Source organism: Strix aluco, chromosome 4 (assembly GCF_031877795.1).
Source record: "Strix aluco isolate bStrAlu1 chromosome 4, bStrAlu1.hap1, whole genome shotgun sequence".
Taxonomy (NCBI): domain Eukaryota; kingdom Metazoa; phylum Chordata; class Aves; order Strigiformes; family Strigidae; genus Strix; species Strix aluco.
In genome coordinates this window covers 28,901,563-28,921,012 of record NC_133934.1, presented here as the reverse complement: position 1 = coordinate 28,921,012, position 19,450 = coordinate 28,901,563, and the positions used below count along the sequence as shown (strand labels likewise).

At 35.5% G+C, this 19,450-nt stretch overlaps 1 protein-coding gene across 4 annotated transcripts in view; it reads left to right on the top strand.

The window, feature by feature from the left end:
* GABRA2 (gamma-aminobutyric acid type A receptor subunit alpha2) overlaps positions 1–19,450 on the top strand; it is a 69,073-nt gene that overhangs the window by 34,385 nt on the left and 15,238 nt on the right. For all 4 annotated transcript variants that reach the window (XM_074822442.1, XM_074822443.1, XM_074822444.1 and 1 more), the window contains 4 exons: positions 8,918–9,138; positions 11,007–11,089; positions 14,063–14,206; positions 15,004–15,156. In XM_074822442.1, the coding sequence (XP_074678543.1) occupies positions 8,918–9,138; positions 11,007–11,089; positions 14,063–14,206; positions 15,004–15,156 (601 nt within the window). The remainder of the gene's footprint in view (positions 1–8,917; positions 9,139–11,006; positions 11,090–14,062; positions 14,207–15,003; positions 15,157–19,450) is intronic.

Genomic DNA, 19,450 nt, shown 5'->3' with positions numbered 1-19,450 from the left:
GATCCTTGTTGTGCATTAACATTTTGACTAAGTTAAAAAGATGCTACTCTCTGTTGTGTCGAAAATAGTCAGCTACCAAATCTGTTGACTCTTGGCCAGAACTCTGTTGCAAACTGCACTTCAAATGAACTGCTGTGACTAAAATATTGGTGTATCTGTACTAGCTGTCATAAAGTGCTATTTTATGTCAACCACAGTATTTAATGTCAAAGGAAATGCCAATATACGACAGGAATTTTCAACCGTTTTGCAAACTAATAAGAATCAAGGAAGGCAAACCAAAATACGTGATTAAACAGATTGTACTTTTACTGTTCTGTCTTTTTGAACTGTTATTTCTCTGAAATGTTTAAGTTCAATATTATGATGTTATGCCTTATAGGCTTCCAACCAGATCAGTGATACAAATTTATTTTGACATTGGCCTGAGAGAAGAAAAGCTGCATTGTTTAGAAAAACAAACCAAAAATTGAACAGAACAATTGAAAAGCAAAGCATATCTGAATTTTCTATAGCATTATAAAGCTAAATTATTATTAAAGAGACTAATTAAAACATTTGCATTTACATTAAAATATTTAATATTTGAAAATTCTGAGGTCAAGGATAATTTTGGCTGGATTATGATTTGTAGGATAACAAAATGGAAATAATTTAATTTAAACATTAAAACTGATTATTTCTCTGTTTTTTCAAAATTACTTATTTGAAGTCTGGTAGATTTACATATCTTTATCAATATACATGCTGCTAACTGATTTTAGCACTGCAAGCAAGGTACTTTTACAGCTTTTTCTCAGACTTTCTTTCCAGGCTCTCCTGACACTTTGACTTCTAAAATTTCCCAGATAGCCATAAGTGCTGATGTCCTTGGTAGAAAAAAAAATATAAATAATAAATGAGAAACATATTTACTCCTCAAGCAATGGCTGTTGAATGTTAGACAGAGTATATAGGCACTGGGAGCCTTTACAGCCTTCTGCTGTGAAGAAAGCTTTGCCAACATTTTGCCAAATTTTGCCTCAGAGCAGTCTTTCTAATTGTCGCTGGGAACAGTTGTCTCTGCTTTACTACAACACATAGTTAGTAGGTGGCAGGACCTGATTCAGTTTTGCTTGAATATTAAAACTAACAAGTTTTCTGAAAGTTTTGTGTTTCAGATTTCAACCTTAGTATTTCATTGTCTTCGGCGAGTTTTATTTACTATGGTTGCATCTTTGTTTTTCCCTATGTTTCCCATTTGTTTGTACACAAAAATTTTTCCTAGTTTCTTGATAGACCTCTATTTTTTCACTCTAGATTCAAGAAACATTAATATTTCTCTGCAGAGATGGTCATACCCAGCTAGTTCATCACTACACAATACTTCCATCTTGTCAGTTCTCAATTAAACCTTCAATAAATGTTTCCGATATTTTAAATGGATCTAGAACAGAACGTTTCAATGACAGCTGAAGGTCAAATCCAGAGATGACCAAAAGGATTGTTACAGCATCTCTCCTTACAACTGAGAATGGTTCTTTAGAGAGAGTGGCTGAACTGGGAACCATGTTTCATTTTTTGTGTCTGTTTTTCAGATTTACTTATTCCATTTTGTATTTCAGATTTTTTTTTTTTCCTACAAAACTTATTTTTTAGCTGTTTCAAAGTCTAATTATTAGCTATGGTTCCTTAACTGGAGCAAAGCTTTACAGAGGTTGTATGATATGTAAATCAGGACAGAATAAGGGAATGAACCAAGATGATTTTTTTCACAAAGATTAAAAAAACCACTGCAATTATTTTATTGTAGCTTTCGTTTTAACTCAGTAACAGAAGAGTAAAGAGTAAAAAGCAAACAGAAAAGATAAATATATTTGGTTTTCTTAGGTCTTGGGGAGCACTTAGGTTATCTTTTTATCATTTATATGTTTCTGAAAAGTCAATAAATTAGTTGCTCTATTCCCTTTTATTATAGGCTCAGGTCATTGCCTTTGCAACTTCAATCCATAGGCTGAAATTTTGAGGAGGATATCTCACACGATCTCTTGCAGAATTTCTGTCCTTTTATTCTGTTGGGAAGCCTTGTTCCCCTGTGCAACATCCTGCCAAGTGGATCAATATCGGAGATTGATTTGTCAGAGGCTGTGTCCAAATCCTTTACTGACATTAGCTCTCAGTGTACTTCTTGTTTGGATTCATGTCCCTGGCACCAGGCATCCATTGTGTTTCAGGGTTGCACTTTCTGAATGTCTGAATAAAAAAGTGTTTGTATTTTCAGTGACAGCAGTGTGAATAATATCCTGTAGTCTCTTTTCTAAATAATCCCTATTCGTATCTTTCACATTACTCTCTTATTCCTCCCCAGTGCTTATTTTAGACTCCGAGTTCATTCTACATCAGGTCTATGGAAAGAGAGAGAAAATCATTCAAACAAGGTTCTTTTCATAAATGGATATGAATAGGAAGACATTCTCTTCCCTAGACACTATCATTCAAACATTTTTTCCAGATTTTTTTCAAATACTTCATGTTTAGATTAAATGCTTAGACAAAAATGACTGAAGTTGGCAGACAAAGCAGAAATAAAAGGCTTGAAATGAGTTCTTCAAATAGAGGAAAATCATGCTACAATTCCCTAGAAATATACCACATGTTCTTTATAGTATTAAAGGTTATATATATCTGGCAGACATTATTTATGCATTTAAAAATGAATACATGTTCCTTTGAAATGCAGTGATGGCATAGTGTTTAAGTTTTTAACGGGGCTGTTAAGGGTTTTGATAATAAATAACCAACAGTGCAGTTTCAAACCACAGCCCTCCTTCATAAGGGAGTTTATTCAGAATATTTTCAAGAATTCTGTTCACACCTCCCAAAGACCTGAAAGGATTTTCTGGCCGTCTGCTATTTACTTCTATGTTCTGTGTGTTGTAGACATCAGAAGGTAAGTTTTGTAAAAGAACAAATGGACTTAGTTTATACATCTGTGCGGTGAGATTTGATGTTAGATACACAGCTAGTGAAATACTTTTACAGAGCCTGAGTTGTCAGTGTTTGTGATTGGACCACTGAGGTTTTTTTTGGGAGAGAATTGCATCCTGAACTCTTTTAGTCCTGATATTGTTAGAAATTTTTATTTTCTTTTGAGCAGAGATAAGTAGAAAGTGAGATGGAGATGACAGAAATATTGTTTGTCTAATCTGGTAGACAGGCCTAGGTAAAGCCAAGCCATACAAAGGTGTACTTCAAGAACTATGAGGTTTTGCAGGCTGTTGTAGCGTGTTCGCCCTTGTGTATGCCTTTTGCACCATGCATAAATCTGTCCCACAGAGAATAAAATGACCAAGAAAACTAACTAATGATTTGACCCTTCCACTGTAAAGCTGATTTCAGCTTTCTTTCAAAAGCTACATACAAATGCTTAGTGTGGAATTTGGTAAACTAATTTGCAGAAGTTCCATCACAAACTTGTACTCATCAAACCCACAAATATCAGATTATAGCAAGAATGCGTATACTGGGCAGATTATTTTGCTTTGAATAGAATTTTTTTGAGTTTCCTGTCTAAAACTCCTTCCTGATTTTCTTGGAAGTGTTTTTGATACTTAGTTACATACCAGCCATGTTAATATTCAACTGTACTAGTTGTTTACTAATATTGTTAATGTTTTTAAGATAAACTAAAGGAAAAATTACACATTGCCTTAAGGTATATATGACACCAAGAATGTGCTTTTTAAGAACTAAAATTAAGAAATTAAACTAATGTAAAAATAAATATTAATATGAAGCTCCTGTATTAGCTAGGTGAGATTTAGGTCCATGAATCTTATGTGTTCATCTCATTAGTGTATCAACCCCAGCATTTCTGACTGTCTTTAAGGAATCAATAAAAAGATATGTGTGCCATTCTCCCTCTCCTTATTTTTAATATTTTGTACTTGCCTTTTCAAAGTTTTATATTTTACAGTATTTTAAATTTGCTTTCACAGTTGCTTTTATGGTGTGTCAGTTAATGGCTTTAACAGTGGTCAAGAAAAAGTCAGACTTTCTTCAGAGAATTGACTGAGAAAAATCTTTACAAGTAAGGAATGAGGAACTCTGGCCTGAACTATTCACTAAACAAAATGCTGTGTTCCAGAGGGTGATTAATAAAACGTTCAGCCTGTTCCATGACAATACTGCTTGCTAATGAACACTCACAATTTTTGAGATGTTTGGATCATTTCCATCTTTAGTCCAGATGCAAAGACTGCCAAAATCTGCCAACCATTATTTGAGAGGATGAGAGTACATTTTTTGTTGTTTAAACTCTTCCCATTCAAATCTGGCCTTAGTAAAAAAGACTGCCATGTAGTGAGGAGGGATTGCTTATACTCAAGTCAGTTAAAACTTATCCCAGAGATACTAATGTCTTTTTTTACTGTGCATACTGGTATGCACAACAACTGCATATTAAAAGAAGAATGAAATTACTTCACTATTTTATTCGTCTGACCATTGAACAGGCAGAGGCTCAAGTGTTTCTTAACATGTAGTAAGAATCTCATCATCTGTACCTAAAATTTCATGTAAACTTGTATAATACATATTTGAAAGATTATGTTTAAATGTACTGTGTCAGAGCCCAGCTGTGAAAGCTCCATTTCAGACACAAATCAGTAGGAAGCATTTGCTTGTCTAGAAATGATCGCAGGAATCCTTTGTAGTCCTGGAAGTATGCTCTTGTGATTTTGTGGAGATACCACGCTATATACTGGAGAGTCGTTTCTTAATATCCAGAGACAGCACAGGTTTTTTCATATAGGATAATATCTGCAGATTGTATTAAAAGAGTATCAGGTATTTGAGTCTTTTTTTCCAGAGTCCAAATTTATGTTTCTAACAGAATGTTAGTCTTGCTTGAAAAGTAAATTTTACACAGCATTTACCCCAAAGTGGTAGATATATGGAATAGGAAATAGTTACAAAATCTTTATGTAGCATCTTTCAATAAATTGTGATTTTTTTATCACATTGATTATATTGAAAATACTTTTATTGTTTCCTGTTTTTTCATTTGTTTTGTATGGTCACCATCATAGGGATATTCATGATCATAAGTAGAATAAATTTGGCTCAGGAGGGAACATGGGATCATTGAATATAGCACTGGGATGCAAAAGGCATGGATTTCATTTTGCTTTTCATAATCACTCTGTAAATGGACTGGGACAAGTTAATTTCATCTCTGTGCTTTGTTTTCCTTCATACAAAATTGAGATCACAATGCTTCCTTTGAAAAATGCACTGAGGTCTGCAGAAAAATAAGTTATTTAAGAACTATGTGAGATTTTGTTGTTGTGGTGGTAAATGGAAGGAGAAGGTGTTCATGACCATTCACACCAAACCTTGGTTTATGCTCTGTTTCCATCTTCTAAATGGGGTGTTCTGCAAATAAAGATTTCCGTCATGGGTTGGATGAAGAGATTAGAATTACCTGTGGATCAGTCAGAGATTTATCAGTGGGATCTTTCAAGGCTGCAGCTTAGATTCTCTCCTGCTTATTCCACTTCCTAAGCAGTTGCCATGCATCAGATGTGTTTTTTTGAAATGTTGCTGTTTTGATTTAGTGTCATTTTGTGTCTGCTTTTTTTTTTTTTTTTCTATTTTATTTCTCTTGTAATTCTTTTTATATATGTTGGAACACAGTGAAGAAGTGGGACCTTTGAAATTCTTTATTGATGGAAACACTACAAAAACTTAAGTTTTGTATTGTAATCGTTTATTTTCAGGGATATTTGTCAGAGGAACCTGTAGGACTTATCACTGACTTCTGTTGAATTTCAGTGGGTTCAAAGTCTTACTCCTTCAGGCTCTTCTTTCCAGTTCTTTATACCTCAAACATCAATCTTATCATACATAGCAATGATTTATTGTCAAAGCCCCTCAGACAGAAACCACAAGGAGGCTTTTAGGGCAATTGTTTTCCCTGAGTTACCTGTTATTTCTAACCAGATTTCATACATTCCCCCTGCTTCAAGCACACTGTTCCTCCTGCTCCTGCTCCTCCATGATTTTATGTGTTTTGTGACTTTCCCCGGTCTACAGCTGAACTGATAGATAACTTGGAATTTGTAAATGGGAGTTTAAGTGACATGATATTTATCAAATAAAACAACATACAAATCAGCAAATAAAATAGGACAATTGAATGTAATCTATCATAGAGAAACGGGCAAATTACTTGTCATGAGGCAGTGATGAGAACCAGTAAAAAATCAGGAATAGTGTCAAAGAAGTACATGTTTAAGAAGTGCATAATTTTGTACTTCACAGATATATTTACTAAAAATTACTAGAGATAATAGCAACTGGCATTAGAAACCCAAGCAAATGAATTTCTAGTGTACTGTAATGTTGGTTTTATTTAATATTTGTTTGAGTAACTATAACTTTAACTAGAAAAATACAAAATTGTATTGTAGTCATGTAAGTCCTCTTAATATAGCTAAAAACTTCACTTGTGGTTTTTGTCAGGTTAGTTTATAAGCACCCCACTACATCATTCCAAAAATATCTCCCCAAGCACCTGCCACAGTTCCTAATGATAACTGCTTTCTCTCCTGCCCCTGCCACGCTCCTTCAGGTAACAAAATTCTCTTGCCTTTATTCCACATGCTTGTCTTTGCCTCTGGTGCTGACCTGGAAAAGGTCTTTACAGCTCCTTGGCTCACAGACCAAAGGAGCTGAAAAGGACTGTTGCTTCTTGCTGTCTACTCAGCACTCCTTTTATACCACCATATGATTGACTGAGAACAAAACTTAAGCCTTCTTAATCAGCACACAAGGGAGCCAGCAGAAAGTGAAGGGGGCTGATAAATTCCTTGAAATCACTTTTATATTGAAATCACTTGAATATTTTATATTGGTTAAATTTTTTCAGGATATACCCATTCAAAGATAATTTACTCAAAAATAGTTTATGTAAACTGTAGCATTTGCAGAGTAATTGCAATAGTACAGACTGTAGTAACATACTAATATTTTGAAATCATGATTCCATTTTGTACCTGTCCCACAAAACTGAAATTGCACCAAGGTAACATTTACCAGCTCACAGAATAGAGTTTGCTTCCAACAAAGTTTTTAAGTTCTTCCATTTCCAATTTATATGTTTTGCTGATGGTAACAAACCTCTAAATCCATTTACAGATCCAATTTTAAGTTAGTTAATTAATTTACATTATCAATGTTTAATTAGTATTTTTGTTTGTTTGTTTAGAAAAGCAACAAAACCCAGCAGATGGGATATCCAGTACTGGCTGACACAGACATGTGGTCTAGGTCATCAGTCTGTTTTTGCTTGCATCCTTTTCTCCACAGAATCACAGAATCATCGAGGCTGGAAAGGACCTTGAAGATCATCTAGTCCAACCGTTAACCTAGCACTGACAGTTCCCAACTACACCATATCCCTAAGCACTATGTTGACCCGACTCTTAAACACCTCCAGGGATGGGGACTCCACCACTGCTCTGGGCAGCCCATTCCAATGCCTAACAACCCGTTCTGTAAAGAAATGCTTCCTAATATCCAGTCTAAACCTTCCCTGGTGCAACTTGAGGCCATTACCTCTTGTCTTATCACTCATTACTTGGTTAAAGAGGCTCATCCCCAGCTCTCTGCAACCTCCTTTCAGGTAGCTGTAGAGGGCGATGAGGTCTCCCCTCAGCCTCCTCTTCTCCAGACTAAACAACCCCAGTTCCCTCAGCCGCTCCTCCTACGACATGTGCTCCAGACCCTTCACCAGCTTCGTTGCCCTTCTTTGGACACGCTTGAGTAATTCAATGTCCTTTTTGTAGTGAGGGGCTGAAAACTGAACACAGTAATCGAGGTGTGGCCTCACCAGTGCCGAGTACAGGGGTAAGATCCCTTCCCTGTCCCTGCTGGCCACGCTATTTCTGATACAGGCCAGGATGCCATTGGCCTTCTTGGCCACCTGGGCACACTGCTGGCTCATGTTCAGCCGGCTGTCAATCAACACCCCCTGGTCCCTCTCTGACTGGCAGCTCTCCAGCCACTCCTCCCCAAGCCTGTAGCGCTGCTGGGGGTTGTTGTGGCCCAAGTGCAGCACCCAGCATTTGGCCTTCTTGAAGCTCATACAGTTGGCCTTAGCCCATCACTCCAGCCTGTCCAGATCTCTCTGCAGAGCCTCCCTACCCTCGAGCAGATCAACACTCCCACCCAACCTGGTGTCATCTGCAAACTTACTGAGGGTGCACTCGATCCCCTCGTCTAGGTCATCAATAAAGATGTTAAACAGGACTGTCCTTTCTTCCCAAATTAGACACTAGAGAAATGTTAAGCAGACTGTGTGTGTCACCCGTTAATCATCAGTCCTACCTATGTACTTTTGTTAATAAAATCCACATCACTACGGAGCCTTACTTTCCCCTTTGGAAAAATCTTTCTCATATCAGTCTGCCTGAATGTACTGTACCCTCTATGGGTAGCCTTGTTTCCTTGCTTCCAGTCTCAGCCATTCTCTGTGCTTCTGAAATGCTGTATTACTATTCTTTAGGTGCATCTGCTGCAGGAACTACTTAATATCCTTTGGTGTATTTTTTTCTTACTTCTTAATGTAAAATATCTGTGTTTATTGAAATTACCCTTGTCACACATACTATGTGTGTCAGGTACAGAAATCTAAATATTGGAAGGGTTTGACATACAAACAGCAGCTAGCAATCGTAAAGGAGAATATCATACCCTTAATAAATTGACTTCCTTTTTATTATTCTCAATATTATACAATTTTGTGTGATGGTTTTTCTCCCTTGATAATTTTACCAAGGGAATTTTTGCAACCAGAGATTTTTTGTTTTGACCCTCAGGAAGCAGATTAATGTTTCGTTGTGTCAAAAAAAGGCATATCTTTATTCCATTACAGGAATATACAATAGATGTTTTCTTCCGTCAGAGATGGAAGGATGAAAGATTAAAGTTTAAGGGCCCAATGAACATTCTTAGATTGAACAACTTAATGGCCAGCAAAATCTGGACCCCAGATACATTTTTTCACAATGGGAAGAAGTCAGTGGCTCATAACATGACAATGCCAAACAAGCTTCTACGAATCCAAGATGATGGGACTCTCTTGTACACCATGAGGTAAGTCTTTTCATCTGTTCTTTATTCAAGCTATTTCTCAATGTGATTTTTCCAGATAACAGTTAAATAAGATTTCAGGAGGACTTTTCTTTGTTTCATTTCTGTCCCAGCAGAAAGCAAGCTAGGAAAACATATGTTTTGTTTCCAGTTCTGTTACAAGTCTGTTGGTTGATTATGAGTTAGATCAGTTTTCCTACATGTTCCTCAGTTTTCATACCTCTATAATGTATACTGGCCACCTGCATAAAGTGCTTGGAGACCTTCAGATGGGAATCACTCTGTAAAAATTGTTAAGAATAACCAAAGTTTACCAACTCCCATCTTAGAACAATTAAAATAGTATTTGACTTTTGCCTGTTACTGCACCTGTCGTACCAAGTGAGCTCTTAAGCAAATTTATTATTAAGATCAGTGCCAATAAAAAATAAAGAGGAAGAAGAAAGGGTTAATAAGGCCTCAAATTCTTTCCAGCAAGAACTACTGGACATAAAAATATGTCTTACTCTCTAATAACTGTTTCTTTATCTCTAATTACAATATTTTACTTAGACTTTTTTTTTTTTTTTTTTTTTTTTTTTTCATCCTGTGCATGATTAGCAGCTAAGATAAACATTTAGCTGGGAAAATGTATTAAATTTGTTTATAAAATAATTTATGAAAAATTTTATATACGTATGTATAGGCATAAGCAGCATTTTTATATGACTGATTTCTTCTTTGATTACTCTTGTTGCAATAATGTTGCCTATGTGAATTTTTAATCGAAATTTCCAGAAATCCCTGACCTAGTTTCTTTTTTTATTTTTTTGAGAATTTTTAATAAACTGAATTTGTTGTGAATGTAGACTTAAAATCTCCAGCCTAAGAAAGATATAAATTGTGACCTGTAAAGCAAACATGTACTGTGCAATTTTTTCCATGCAGCCATACCAGCATTCCTTAAGCCTGATTTACTATACAATACCCAGACCCTTACAAGATTGAATGTTGATGGGTAGACTGCTAATAATGTTGAGTGATGCAGTGGCTGGAGAGGTTCAGAAAAATTTGCTGGAAATAAATTGAGATCCCCATTTATAGTATTTTTCCTTGGACTCAAATCAATATTTTAACCTGTATCAGTATAAACTGACTGAAATTCTCTCCCTCCAGAAGGTGTTATAATCATATGCTACAAATAATAAGAAATACTGTTTGAAACCACTGTGAAGAATTTAAAAAACACCAACCATTTCAAACTGTTTCAAATTATTTTTTATGGTATTAATCCCCATGTTTGATACTGGGGTATTGCTGGGATATTTTCACAGACTGAGCAAAAGTGAATGTATTGTTAACATACTGTCATGCTTATACATAAATAAAAATAATAATCACAAGTAACATGGAGAGCAAGTAGCAGCAATCTTCTGAAAGAACACCAACATGTTTTTTTTCTACATCTTCCATTCAAACTGTAAAAAAAATAAATTCAGAAAACTATGGAGTACAGTCCTTTGGCAAATTAACTGTATTTTATGTGCTATTGTAATGAGCCTTTGGGAGCCATGCAATCACACATGTGCCTCGGAATATTATGAGAAGAAAATAACTGCTCTTAATAACCTGCAGTTACATAATTTATATTTTCATTTAAATGGCCTTTGCTCATAGTTTTGAGGTCAGCTCTTTCAGGTTTTTGATGTGATAAGTCAATGCCTTCCAAAGGCATAAAAGAGAAGAAGCAAGAGCTGATTTAAATTTTAATTAGTTTAATATAACATTTCAGTTTCATCTCCTAAATCAGCATGAACTCTGTTCATTTCTGTGGAATTGATTTTCTTGTCCCGCTAACTGACTTAAATGCATAGCGGTCTTTTGCCTTTCAGGCTTACAGTCCAAGCTGAATGTCCGATGCACTTGGAGGACTTCCCTATGGATGCTCACTCATGCCCACTGAAATTTGGCAGCTGTAAGTATATAACAAGAAGTACAGCCTTTGGTTAGTGAATATCTAACATTGCTCAGCATCACTTTGTTTCAGTAAATTGTTACATGAGAGGTTTAAAACACAAGATGGTACTTCTAAAAAAAATTGTAACCTCAAAAATTGACACATCAAAATCTCTTTATTTAGTGTTGATCTTCTAATGTATTTTAAAGCTTTCTTGCCTCCAGTTAACAATAAACACTATGCACCTAATTCAGCACTGCACTGATCTAATTTTATTCCAGCATGCAAACCATACCAATGAATGCAGACCTAGGTGCATGTAGCCTGTGTAGTATTAATGAAAAGCAGAATAAAGACTTCAAAGAATGTTTGTTTTCATTTACTGAAACATTTATTTTCTCTTTATTATTAATGATATTTGTTTTTATTTTTGTCAATGAAGGTAACAACAAATGGCTTCTTGTTGATAAAAAAATTTCACTCATTAGCACATCTGCATGTTATAGACAGGTGGACTTTGATCTCATTAGTATTAAGAGCAGCATAACTTCATTTACCTATATTACAGTCTTTATTCTTCTTCATGAATTAGGATGACATTATAGATATTTCCTGGATTTTGTACACTAAAAGGGTTTTTTTTTTGTTGTTGCTTTTTTTTGGGGGGGGGGAGGGGTTTGGCTGCAGCTTATGTTCTCTGCTGGGCCCAGGAAAGGGAAAGTTTTTTTGAGGAAACTGGTTAATACCTTTAAATTCTGGCTGATTTTATGTTAATTGCAGCCCCCACAGGTTGAAAAACAGGTGATAAGCTGCCCCTAAGGACATTGTTAACCAGATGAATATTGTCAGAGCACTGTGCACACTCTCTCCACAACCCCGACATATCCCTTTTCCTTGGAGTTTGGAGCAAATTAAACCAAGCTCGTGTTTCTGATGGTGTTTCCACACTAGAGAGAAATCTTAACAGTGGAGATAAAAGATCATTAGAATTACTAATAATAAAAGCCTTTTTTGCCCCCTAAATATTATATTTATGATACATAATACAGCTTAACGAACTAACACCAGAGATGTTAGCTGAAATTGGCTACTGACTAATAATATTTACATATATGTGCACAGCAGGATATGTTTGATTTATAAGATGTGGGAGGAAAAAAGACTCATATGTAGGCTTAAAACAGCTTAAAAAAACCCTGCAATAATGAAACTGATATGCAGGCCAAGAGGCTACTTTTTAGTACGACTTCATTTGCATTCCTAAGTTGGAAACCCTTCTGACTAGGTATATTAGACTTTGTAGAAACAGTTTTTTCCTTTTTCTTCCTTTTTTTTCCTCTCATTTATTTGTTTGGAATTTTTTGCTTACTAATTTGTTCTTTGGTCTCTGTCCATGGTTTCTGGTTTTCCAGTAAGCAGTAGAATTTAAACTGTAAGCAATGCGATTTTAGAAAAGCTGTCTTTAATTTCCCCTGTAGTCACCTGTGCTTCATCCTGTTGTCACATCCAGGGGACTCTTATTTCTGTTCATTTTGAATGGCCTCACACTCATTTTATTTCTTTACCTAGAACTCATTTCTAGACTACTGTGCATTTTTCAGCTTTTATTCTGAGATAGAATTTGAATGAGGAATAGTGGTGAAAATGAGCAGGAATCCCAAGGATTTTGGTTTAGCTGAGGCAAGTGTGCTTTGTCACAGCTCTTCATATGCCACTAATCTTACATTGCTAGGAGGATCATTGGCCTTACGAATGTCTCAGGATTTTTTTTTTTTTTTATACATAAGAGAAAAGCCAAACTGAATGTATTGGAGAAGCTGTAGCTTAATAGATCATCTATCTTTATTCTTATCAAATGTCTAACCAACAGTGGGGAGGATGGGGACAAATCAGCAATTGGCAATACAGCTGGTATGCATTAAAGCAGAGGTCTTCTTGTGGGAAGCTGGAAAGATAGAAGGGAAGTGTTAAAAATCTCTACATGCTACCCACCTAGATTTTGTCAGTCATGCAATTTATGGCTATTTACATGAAGCTTCTTTCTGGACCTCCAGAGATTTCCTAAGTGAAAATGTTTGCAGCTCAACAGAAATGTTGCTTTTCTTTTTCACTTCACTACAGTTATGGTATAAGACTTAAAATGCACTTTTCTCAGTCAATCAGAGTGAACACACAGTTTCTTCTATCAGTGTTTTTTTACCCTTTTCCTTTCATACTCCATTTATTAGTAGGGTATCAGACTGGAAAAACTTGCAGGACATACTCAATTTTTTTCTGTCTTACTGGAGAGGCATCAATGCTTTTTAAAATACAGTGTTGATTTGCTTTCATTCTAGTTTATTTGACAGACCCTAAGCTAAATGTATGCTTGATCATGAACGCACTGAGAGAGCAGCCTGCTTAATGTCAGTGTGTCCCACAAAAACATGCCAATGAATGAAATTTAAGAGGGTACGCAAGGCAAGGCACAGAGCCACTATAAGTTTGTTAAGGGCATTGTCACTGAACATGGCTTCCCATATTTAGGTATGAATTTCAGCTAATAATAAAATGCTTGTGATGCATTCCCAACGAGGAGAGTGGGGACAATGGAAAGTCAGAACAATATATGTATGAATTTTCAAAAATGCTGTGTGTCCTAAATCTTACAAATTGTTGTTCTTTTCATCTAGCTTACCACGAGTTTTAGGGTGCATATAATATCTAATCTCTGACAAGTTTTTTAACAGTGTAGAAGAGATGTTGTTTGTAATTTAATAGCAATAAATTGTGGTTAATAAGATCACAAATGAGTGCTCTGTTCCCATGATGCAATGGGAATTTACCCTGCAGTAATACTATTTTAAATGGCCAAACATATATTTTACCATATTATTTTAAGCTTTCGGGGTGGGTTATTTTGTTGAAAAATAAGTAGCTCTTACAATTCTATGAGTTTTAATGGAAGCTGTTTAATTTAAATTGCTGATAAAATATTTTATTTCCCCACAGATGCATACACAACTTCAGAAGTTACATACATCTGGACTTACAATGCTTCAGATTCAGTGCAGGTGGCACCAGATGGCTCAAGATTGAATCAGTATGATCTTTTAGGCCAAACAATCGGAAAAGAGACAGTTAAATCAAGTACAGGTTAGTAAAAGATACTTTGAAAAAAAAGGCACTCACCTGGCCATGAAGAACATAGGAATTGCTGCTGGTGTTAGAAGGTTACTGAGAAACACTGTTGCAAAATGTGAGATATTAGACATAGTTTATTAATGTATGGTACAAGTATCACATAGCAGCGCTTTACTGATTCTTTCAAGTTTATAAGTAACTGGTGATAGCAGAGGTGAACTTGTCCCCAGTAACAGTTATTAAATATTATCTGGAGCTTAGTCTTGAATCTTAATGTTTGTAACCCAAGACTGGGATAATTGTTTAACTTCATATGGTAAATGACACTTTTTATCTAGTAAATGGTGAAGCATGCAGGTTTCAACCAATTTTCCCTTCCATCATTTTTTTTGGAATTAAACACTGGATTATTCTACCAGACTATAGACTGTGTTCCTACATGTGCCAGGCTGTGATGGATCTCCATGATTGCCTTCTGACTGTAGATTAAGTTCTCAGGGTGCTTTTGTGTGAACGCAGAGAGTTGTTTATGTGCAGAAACCTGCAGGACTGAAGTTTTTGTCGGGTCTTACAAGAGTTCCTATAAGCTCCTGAACACTGGTCTTTCTTGGAGATCAATTGGAATAAGATATAGTTGTACTCAAAAACTTTCTTATATTCTGTAGGATGTTTTCTACTACAGAATAGATTCTGTGCAATTTAACCCTAGCACATTTGGTTTATATAAACATACCAAACTTTTACCAAAGGGACTTTCATAAGATGATAACCTTTTGTTTCATTGTATTTTGTTTGTTTGTGGCACTTAGGTGAATATACAGTAATGACGGCTCATTTTCACTTGAAGAGAAAAATTGGTTATTTTGTCATTCAGACTTACCTACCCTGCATCATGACTGTCATTCTCTCTCAAGTGTCATTCTGGCTGAACAGAGAATCTGTACCTGCCAGGACAGTCTTTGGTGAGTATACTGAGTAGCATTAGCTTTGTCTGCAACAGAGCTGTTAGGAAGCATTTCTGAAGTGTGCTTGGTAAAGACCTTTTTCATTCAAGTTAGTGTGTTTGTAGAATGTGATGTTTTTTCTAGTCCAAACAGCTTTCAACTGCAGCTTACAGATCTCCTGAGAACCCCAAAGTTTTTAGAAATTATCACATAAGAGAGAACTGTCTATATATGCTTGACTCTCTTAAGAGGAAAAAGTTTTCACAGAATGGAAAAAGATGACAATGTTTCTATTTTAAAAGTAAATTTAGATTATTTTCTGAAATGTCTTACCTTAATATTATCCAAGTATTTTGGTACTTGGTAGGTAAACGCATTTCTAAATATATTTGTAAATTAAGCAAATTAAATTTGAATTTTTTGAATTAGTTGAATGTGTTAAACTTTACAAGCTGCAGTTACTTAAAAGAAACCCTATTTCGGGGGTCTGGGCAAAACTTTCTCACTAATTCAAATTAGAATGTACTATAAGACAGCAAACAGCTTCAGCACTGTAAAATGATGCTGTTTCACTTACAATAAGGTTTTGCTCTCTTCTTTATTAAAGTACAATAACAAACATATTTCTTATTTGCATAACTTAAAAATATTTTAATTTGTTTACTTTTAAAGAAACAGAGACTAGCACAACAAAACATAAGTAATACCTGCTTGGAATCAGCCATCAGAACTGCTGCATAAAATTGTACGATTAGTCAGCAGTAAACACCATGCAGTCTTCAAAAAATAGGCCAAGCTCAAATGCATATTGAGTATGATGCACAACAAAGCACTTACTTTCTCTCCTGGTAGAGAAAATGCCACACAAAGCATTGTGAAAATTTCAGGTTTGAATATGAGCCTTACTGAAATCAGATGAAATGGGTCAGTGGTTTTAGTGGGACCAGAATTCTACAATGTTTTCCCAGGCAGTTATTAGGCAGAATTTTATCTTTCTTTCTTCAAAATCTTCTGTGAATTTGTCCATTTCTGCTTATCAAAGTGCACATTTCAGTTTTCCAGCCTTGCAAGTACACCGTCAAATCCTTCTATATCTCTGTCTTTGACCTTTTCTGTACCTCCTCCTATAGATTTAAGACAGTGTAACTGGTTTGTCCAAAGAAAAATCTCACATCTTCTCTTCCTAAAATGCGCTGTTACTGTGTTGTTGGTAAAAAGGCGCTACATCAGTAACAAGGCACTAGGATAATTTTCCTGGAATGTTGTGTCCCTTCCTGCATACCTCTTTCTTGTTCTTGATTTATTTTTTGTTTAATTTATGTTTGGGGTGGTGTTTGTTTGTTTGTTTGTTTGTTTGTTTTTAATAAATAACATCTGCATGGCAGCCTGCTGCTTTACTCTCCTGGGGGTTTATCATAATATGGCTAATGAACAGTGTCTTGTTTCGGGATGTCTTGAGGGAACTGGGCCGAGTGGTTGCAAGAGCAGAAGCACACCACCCAGTGACATAAAATCTAAGATCTGTTTACTAAGCACAATGGGTATATCAAGGAGGTAGTAATTTCTATGCTAGTATTTTATTTCTGCCACACAGACATGCACCTCACACACCAGTCACGGCTCCGTTCCTTCCAGGCCAGCTTAGACTGGCACCCTTGCTGCCAGGGGAACAAGACATGTAGAGGCTCTGCCTGATGGAACAGCCTAGTCCCTGCATGCAGCATTTGCACCTCAGGCTTAACCTTCTGCGTTGGGTTGGATGTCCCCTGAGGAGCTATTTCTTAACATTCTTTTACAATCTAGATGAGATTGTCAGCATAAGCTGCCAATGGCCTCTCTAATCATGTAGCCCCAGGAGAATCTCCCAGTCTTTCTCCATACTTACTGGCAGCAGTTGTCACTTGGATTTCTGATACCCTCTGGTCTCCTGCCTAAATGTGTTACAAAAATGTGAAGTTAGCCACAGTTACACAACAAAGTTCATCTATTGCTTCTTACTGTTTTCTGGCTTGTACTTAATTAATCTTGACAGATAGAACTGGACAGATACAGTCAAGGTCTCATTTGGATGGTACTTTCAGGTAGACTCAACCCAGTGACACATGAAGCCCATGTTAAAGTTAATAAAACAAGTTACTTCCAGCAGCGAATATAAACACTGCAGGAGATTTTACTTTACGTTTTTATTGATCATACTTAATTTTTAGTTTTTATATGGAGTTGTCACTTGCTAGATACCCATCTTTGCATTATGTAATAAATATATCAGTATTAAAATATAGTTAAGTAGAAGGTATTAGTTTCGATAAGGTGTTTTTTATAATCAATGAGAAATTTATTTCAAATACCTTCTTGAGAGCTACCAAGTCCCTAAAAAGACTAACTACTGGAGTACTGTTCCTTTCAAAGAAACATAGCTTCCAGTTATTCAAAGCACCACTTAGCATTTATTTTTTCATATTAGAAAGAATTTACTTTTCTTTCCCCTTTCTATTCTCTCGTAATGTAGTTTCAAGTTCTAGGTTAACATTAAGGGCTTGGTATAATGAGGCTTCTTTTATATTGAGCTCTTTAATCCCTTTACTTTATGGCATGTATTTAATATTGCTGACCTAAGCTATCCCAAATTAATTATGGCATAATGTCATATTGTTTCAGTTTTGCTTTAAATTATTGGAAGGAGAAAGTTTTATCTTTGTTAATTAAATAAGTCTTGAATGTGTTTTCTCTAGCAGATAAATTTGAAAAAAATTTGATTGCATTTTTAACGAAAGGGAATAAGCCTGATTCATAATGCCTTCATTTAGTGCAAGATTACAATCTGTTTCATTTAGTAATGTGTTTATTGTTACGCACTTAGTGTCAACAATATTAGCAAAACTAATCTTGCGCAGTTTATTGAATTCTCACTTCATTTTTAATGGGTCATAACATTTAGAAGCATCACATATATTTGAATAGCAGCATTAGATACAGGTGACAGAAAAATCAGAAATTAGTTTTCTTAGTGCTACAGTTATGTATGTGTTTTAGCTCACATGGAGTAGGAAAGAGAATGTTAAAATGAATGTAGTTTGATATATATTCTTTGATACACAAAGCAAGCAAGAACAATAATGAATAGTTGTATTATTTTTTAGTACCTTGTCCAAGATGTAGAATTTTAAATTCACATATCTATGTTCTTTTGTCAGGGCTATGCTCTTTTGTCAGAACTCTGTTCTCTGTGATCATTTTATTCTTATGCTGCATTCTTATTCCTGTGTTTTGTTTGTTCTTGTTTTATTTTTTTTGAACCTATATTAATTTATGTACATTTTGAAGCAAAAAGACATTTAGACCTGAAATAGACAGACTTTTTAATTGTGCAACTACAGAAAGGGGAACCTAAGAAAAGTTCAAATTTGTTCTCTGGTTATTTTTACATGGGAATTGAATAATGTAGACCCTTCCTTTTGAACAGTTCTGTATATACAAGGTACCTTTTCCCATTTTGTTGAAAAAAATCTCAACTGTTTTTACTTCTCCTTTCGCATGTTGCAGATTATCTTTTGTGCCTTTAGAGATATCCCACCACTCACAACTTTCAGTCAATAATTTCTTAATTGGGAATTTCTGCTAACTGTAAACATAACACTCTAGTGGTAAGCAGTGGGCAAGCATACCTGGAAAACTGTAGCCCTTGGAGACTGAGCTGGCTGTGAACGAACACAGCTTAGTGTTTGTTCTAGCTCATGTTCCAATAGTGTCATAATGACATGCTACTTTTACTGGAGCTGACGTAAACGGCCATTGAGCTTTGGGAATTAGCTTGGCTGTCCATCGATGGGGAAGTCTGTTGCATTGCTCAGTATTGGTATGGTGAAGCAACATGAACACTAACTGCATGATACCTATTGTAACTTAACCAACTGAATGCAACTTTTTGGAAAATAGATTATGTTATGGTCCCTGACCTCCATTTAAAAAGGCTTCTGGCCTTTTCTGTTTTCTTTTAGTAAAAAGGGTAGACAGAGCACTTGATCTATTTTCTACAATCTTTCTGTCAATGGTTGTTCAGACTTATCTCCCAGTGTATAAGAAGGATTAATGTACACTCCTTTTGTACTGTATTCTCAAGTAATATATATACATTGCATAAGTAAAAAAAAAGAAACTGTATGGTGTGTAGCCAAATATTATGGCATAATACTTAAAATTACACTATCTCCAGAATTTTTAAGCTTTTGTTTAGACCTCCAACCATTTATTCTTGGATTGATAAAATGAAGTATTAATCTGTAAATGGGCCAACAGTTTTTTCTTTCTGCTA